The sequence below is a fragment of the Gymnoscopelus microlampas genome (genome assembly GCF_963454915.1).
Source record: "Gymnoscopelus microlampas genome assembly, chromosome: 5".
NCBI classification, from domain to species: Eukaryota; Metazoa; Chordata; class Actinopteri; order Myctophiformes; family Myctophidae; genus Gymnoscopelus; species Gymnoscopelus microlampas.
The window spans coordinates 57,662,265-57,668,772 of record NC_139942.1 but is presented as its reverse complement, the minus strand read 5'-3'; the positions used below and the strand labels follow the sequence as shown (position 1 = coordinate 57,668,772).

General features: G+C 38.5%; 1 protein-coding gene across 1 annotated transcript in view; it reads left to right on the top strand.

Moving 5' to 3' along the window:
- LOC311046369 (myosin-7-like) overlaps positions 1-6,508 on the top strand; it is a gene marked incomplete at both ends in the record, with an annotated part of 52,778 nt that overhangs the window by 29,035 nt on the left and 17,235 nt on the right. The window contains 4 exons of the mRNA XM_084058625.1: positions 4,032-4,232; positions 4,889-5,032; positions 6,106-6,262; positions 6,402-6,429. Coding sequence (XP_083914751.1) covers positions 4,032-4,232; positions 4,889-5,032; positions 6,106-6,262; positions 6,402-6,429 — 530 coding nt within the window. Of the gene's footprint in view, positions 4,233-4,888; positions 5,033-6,105; positions 6,263-6,401; positions 6,430-6,508 lie in introns of the transcript that reaches the window.

Below are 6,508 nucleotides of genomic sequence, written 5' to 3'. Positions count from 1 at the left end.
TAGAAACAAGCCCTAATAAACAACTACACTTTAGAAACAAGCCCAAATAAACAACTACACTTTAGAAACAAGCCCAAATAAACAACTACACTTTAGAAACAAGCCCAAATAAACTACTACACTTTAGAAACAAGCCCTAATGACCGCAACCAATATTTACACCAATAAACCAATATTTACAAGCGACAAACATTTACAGACGAACAAGCCCACCAGGGACGTGCTGGCCACTGGGAAATTCGGGAAAATTCCAGAACGGCCGCGCCATTTACGGGCCGCCAGACGGCCGGTGGGCCACCCAAGACAACTGCAGCATGTTTTTTTTTTTTTATTGAAAAACTTCAGAAAATCCCAGAGCTGAATTTTGGTCCCAGCACGCCCCTGAAGCCCACAAGTCGCTTACAATAAGCGTACATGGCAACACTGCACACTCCACTGCCTGTTGCCTCATCACTGCCTTTCAGCATTAATGTAAAACACGTCATGTGTGACAGACCTGTGACCGTGAGGGCCTGACACTCGCCGCCTGGCTAATCTGACGGGCTGGATGTTCCTTATTTAGAACGGCCCTTCGGTATCTGATTTCATGTTTATGTTAGCGCACAGACGTTCCAGCGTAAGTGAACACAATATGTCACCAATGTCACACATTAAGTCCACTTAAGCCCTCTGGGTAATGGAGATCCTGGCATGACACACGCTCTCCTCTGAAATAACACCGCACAGAAATATGCACCGTTTTTTCTTTCGTTGTTTATACAACAATGCCAGTAGCTCACGTGTGTGGCAGTGGTGGAAAAGTACATTTACTCAAGCTACTGTACTTAAGTTAAAGTTTGAGGTGTTTGTACTTTACTTGAGTATTTCCAAAGTCCAATACTTTTACTTGTACCCCACTACATCTCAGAGAAAAACTACAATTATTTTTAGTTACTAGTTACTTTGTAGATTTTGATTATTATTACAAAACATACATTAACCACTTCAGCCCTAAATACATTTCGGCCATTTGAAAATAGCAGATCTACAAGCTCACAATGCGTCGCATCGCGACGCATTGTGAGCTTGTAGATCTGCTATTTCCAAAAGATTGTTATACATTAGAAAACTTTAAATGGGACATTCTGCGTAATGTGTACTTTTATTGTGGTCATTTAAATAAATAAACAAATAAATACATGAATAAGCAAGCGTGTAAAAAAACATAATCAAAATACAATAGGTTGACACCTTTAAATGTATAGCATCAATCTATTATGATCATGGTAATATTTGATTAATGAAACCATATCATTTTACTCTCGTATACCTTTACATAGGATGTAACTAATCATAATATTGAATCTTGAAAAAGCACACGGCTTAAACTCAGAAGACTTTTGACTGTTGAATTGTGAACTCTTTAGAAAACATGTGCATTTCTCAAGTCAGGCAGTGGTGGAAGAAGTACTCATGTTTTATTTGAGTAAAAGTACCAATACTGCAATATAGAAATACTCCGTTACAAGTCCAGAATTAAAAATGTAATTGAGTAAAAGTACAAAAGTATTGGTATCAAAATGTACTTAAAGTACCAAAAGTAAAAGTACTAAAATGTTTGAAAATAGCAGATCTACAAGCTTGTAGATCTGCTATTTTCAAATAGCCTAGGTATACAATACGGCTGAAGTGTTTTATGTATGTTTTATATGTTTTATAATATGATAATGTATATCTGCAAAGTAACTAAAGTTTCAAATAGTTGTAGTGGAGTAAAAGTACAATCTTCACCTCTGAGATGTAGTGGAGTAGAAGTAAAAGTATAGACAATTGGAAATACTCCAGTAAAGTAAAAGTACCTCAAAATTGTACTTAAGTAGGTACTTGAGTAAATGTACTTAGTTACTTTACACCACTCAAGTCAGGACGTCTACAGTATATCCACACTTCAATGTCTATTCCTTTGAGCAGATGCAACGCTCTGACGGAGCCGATGGAATTCGTCTCTATTTAAAGATGAATACTTGAAGATACTCAGTGATTAATCACAGCCCTGTATGGAGCTCCTAATATGGTCCACCGTCAAGTCACTGATAAGACCTCCTGACCTGCTGGGTTTCTATATTGCTTTCCACCACTTATTACGCCAACCCCCCCCCCCCCCCCCCCCTTCACCCCCACCTCAGCACAGACACAATAACATTCCTGGCCCCTGAAACTCACGTCCATATTTGGCCGAGGGACTTGGTTTATAAAGAGGAACGCATGGCATGGACCCCCAATAGGTCGTCATTCTATCTCAAGGTAAGATGGCTGTACATTACTGGAGCTTATTGTATGAAGTATAATATACATATTATATAATAATGTATATAATGTATGAAGTATAATATACATGATGTCTCACTGGTTTGTGTCGTTCACATCTTTCAGGACCTTCAACACCTCCAGTCTTCTCATTAAGGGGTTGATAAGGTAGGAGCCAGTGGTGCAAAGAAACTACATACATTTACTCAAGAACTGTACTTAAGTACAATTTGAGGTATTTGTTTTTACTTTACTGGAGTATTTCCAATTTTCTATAGTTTTGCTTCTACTCCACTACATCTCAGAGGAAAATATTGTACTTTTACTACAATTATTTAAACACTTTAGTTACTAGTTACTTTGTAGATATCAATTATTATATTATAAAACATGAATTAACCACTTTAGCCCCATTCTGTACCTAGGCTATTTGAAAATAGCAGATCTACAAGCTCACAACACGTCGCGTTGTGAGCTTGTAGATCAGCTATTTTCACACATTTTGTACTTTTACTTTTGGTACTTTAAGTATATTTTCATGCCAATACTTTTGTACTTTTACTCAAGTAACATTTTGAACACAGGCCTTTTACTTGCAACAGAGTATGTTGTGGTATTGCTACTTTTACTTAAGTAAAATATCTGAGTACTTCTTCCACCACTGGTAGGAGCACATCTCTGACTAGAACATGTTTCATCATCATTAGTAACTGTTACTGTATGAGAAATTGAAAAAATATATAATTGATTGAAAAGCTAATTAAAGTTACATTACACACAAAGGTTACGTTACTGCTTGGTTAAAACATAAATATAGCCTATGATCTCTGTGTTGTTATAACTAATGTTATAACTTATATATGACACGTATTATACGCCTCTCGTGGTGCTAAATGCATTTAACCCATTAAGACCGGGAAAGCATCTGTGTCATTTTTAGGTTTATTTGGCTATTCAAAAATAACAGACCTACAAGCTCATAGCGCGGCACCGATTTTTGAAGCGAACATTTTTAACTTTGCTTCTTGGGGGACATTTTACAAATGTTCGCTTGAAAAAAAAAATGTATATATTCAAAGATTTGCACACATTTTCACGATTTTTTTTCAAAAATAGCAGATCTACAGGGGGCACGGACCGGTACAAGCTCATAGCGCGGCACTCGGTGCTGCGCTATGAGCTTGTAGATCTGCTATTTTTGAATAGCCCAAATAAATCGATAAATGACACAGATGCGTTCCCGGGTTGAATGGTTTTAATTCTACATAAAGCATTGGTTCTCAAAGTGGGGTCCGGGGACCCACAGGGGTACTTGAGGGGGTTCCAGGGGGTCCCCAGCTAGATGATGGACAGGAACAAAATGGAACCTTATGGGTCTGTAACTCTGAGAGTGTACAAATGGAACCAAATGGACCCTGACGGGTCCATTTGGTTCCATTTGTACACTCTCAGAGTTAAACTAACATTGGTTTTACAATGTGAATTTGGGTCCCAGAGGTATAAATGCCATTAAACGGGGGTCCGTAGCCCTAATGCATGTCAAACTGGGGGTCCTTGACATTAAAATGGTTGAGAATCATTGCTAGAGAGCCGTAAAAACCTTCTCTTATGGGGGGTCCCTGGCTTATCTTTTCAAATGGGGGTCCGCGGGGTAATAAGTGTCAATTAGGGGGGTCCTTGACATGAAAACGTTTGAGAACCACTGACATAAAGAACCTTGTTTCCTGCAGAGAAGCTGAAGCACCATGGGCGACGCTCTGATGGCCTGCTTCGGGCCGGCTGCCCCGTACCTCAGGAAGTCGGACAAGGAGCGTCTGGAGGCCCAGACGAGGCTCTTTGACATGAAGAAGGAATGCTTCGTCCCGGACGGCGAGGAGGAATACGTCAAGGCCTCCATCACCAGCCGGGAGGGAGACAAGGTCACCGCCGACACAGAGAAGGGGAAGGTATGAGCGCCAAGACATCTGCTCTGTCATCATGTCATCATGCCTATAGAGGGGATATATATGAGTGGTATAAAGTAGTACATCTACTTTATTTACGGACAATTTTGAGGTATTTTTTTTACTTTACTGGAGTATTTCCACAGTTGTCATTACTTTTACTTCCACTCCACTACATCTCAGAGGCAAATATTGTACTTTTACTCCACCACAATTATTTTAAAACTTTAGTTACTAGTTACTTTGCAGATATACATTATTACATTATAAAACATACATTAGCCACTTTAGCCTTATTTTATACTTAGGCCTATCTACAAGCTCACAACGCGTCACAACACTTATATAGATCTGTTAGTTTCATTTTAACATTTTAACATTGTAGTAGACTACTTTTACTTTTGGTACTTTAAGTACATTTTGATACCAATACTTTTGTACTTTTACTCAAGTACATTTTGAATTCCGGACTTTTATTTGTAACAGAGTACTACTACATTCTACTTTTACTCAAGTAAAACATTTGAGTACTTTTTCCAGTTCCACTTTTTTACAGTACCATCAGATCCCAGGCACCACCAACACAGCGTAGGCCTATGAGAGTATAGTTACCTTGTTTATCGTCCCTGTATTGATGACTATACTGTTTGTTTTTACAGACCGTGACCGTGAAAGAGGACGATGTCCATCCTCAGAACCCGCCAAAGTTTGATAAAATTGAAGACATGGCGATGTTCACCTTCCTGCATGAGCCGGCTGTGCTGTTCAACCTCAAAGAGCGTTATGCTGCATGGATGATCTATGTAAGACTACAGCGTCATTACCATTCTGTTTAACTGTTTAACCTCAAAGAGCGTTATGCTGCATGGATGATCTATGTAAGACTACAGCATCATTACCATTCTGTTTAACTGTTTAACCTCAAAGAGCGTTATGCTGCATGGATGATCTATGTAAGACTACAGCGTCATTACCATTCTGTTTAACTGTTTAACCTCACAGAGCGTTATGCTGCATGGATGATCTATGTAAGACTACAGCGTCATTACCATTCTGTTTAACTGTTTAACCTCAAAGAGCGTTATGCTGCATGGATGATCTATGTAAGACTACAGCATCATTACCATTCTGTTTAACTGTTTAACCTCAAAGAGCGTTATGCTGCATGGATGATCTATGTAAGACTACAGCATCATTACCATTCTGTTTAACTGTTTAACCTCAAAGAGCGTTATGCTGCATGGATGATCTATGTAAGACTACAGCATCATTACCATTCTCCTTCAATGACTCAACAAAGTTACACACTCATTGCTATATCCAGTGGTGTGAAGTAACTATACTTAGTTACTCAAGTACTGTTCTTAAGTAAACTGTTGAGGTATGCTTTACTTTACTGGAGTATTTCCAATGTTCAGTACTTTTACCTCTACTCAACTACATCTCAGAGGAAAATATTGTGCTTTTACTCCACTACACTTTTTAAAAACACTTTAGTTACTAGTTACTTTGTAGATTCTGATTATTATCACATAACATACCTTAACCACTTCAGCCCTATATACATTTCGGCCATTTGAAAATAGCCGATCTACAAGCTCACAATGCATCGCGATGCGACGCATTGTGAGCTTGTAGATCTCCTATTTTCAAAATATGGTTATACATTTGAAAACTTAAAATTGGGCATTACTGCATAATGAGTACTTTTACTTTTGGTACTTTAAGTACATTTTGATAGCAATGCTTTTGTACTTTTACTCAAGCAAAATTTGAATTCCCAACGTTTACTAGTAACAGAGTTCTTCTACATTGCAGTATTGATACTTTTACTTAAGTAAAACATTTGAGTACTTTTTTTCCACCACTGTCGTAGACCTACTCTGGGCTGTTCTGTGTGACGGTCAACCCCTACAAATGGCTGCCGGTCTATAACCAAGAGGTGGTCGATGCTTATAGAGGAAAGAAGAGAAGTGAAGCTCCGCCTCACATCTTCTCCATCTCTGATAATGCCTATCAGTACATGCTGGCAGGTACATTAAACATGACATGACTGTAACATTGTGTTCACACATCAACTATACAAAGCAAAGTGGATCGATGCTAAAGAAGCCTGGACACTACTGATGAAGTCCAGTTAGATTATCATCATCTTTATCTTCTCTTTTTCAGACAGAGAAAACCAATCCATCCTCATCACGTGAGTCCTCTTTTCTCTTTTCAAATGTGGTTCTATAGCAACTGAGAGTATGTCCTGAGTTCCAATGTAAAAAAAAAGG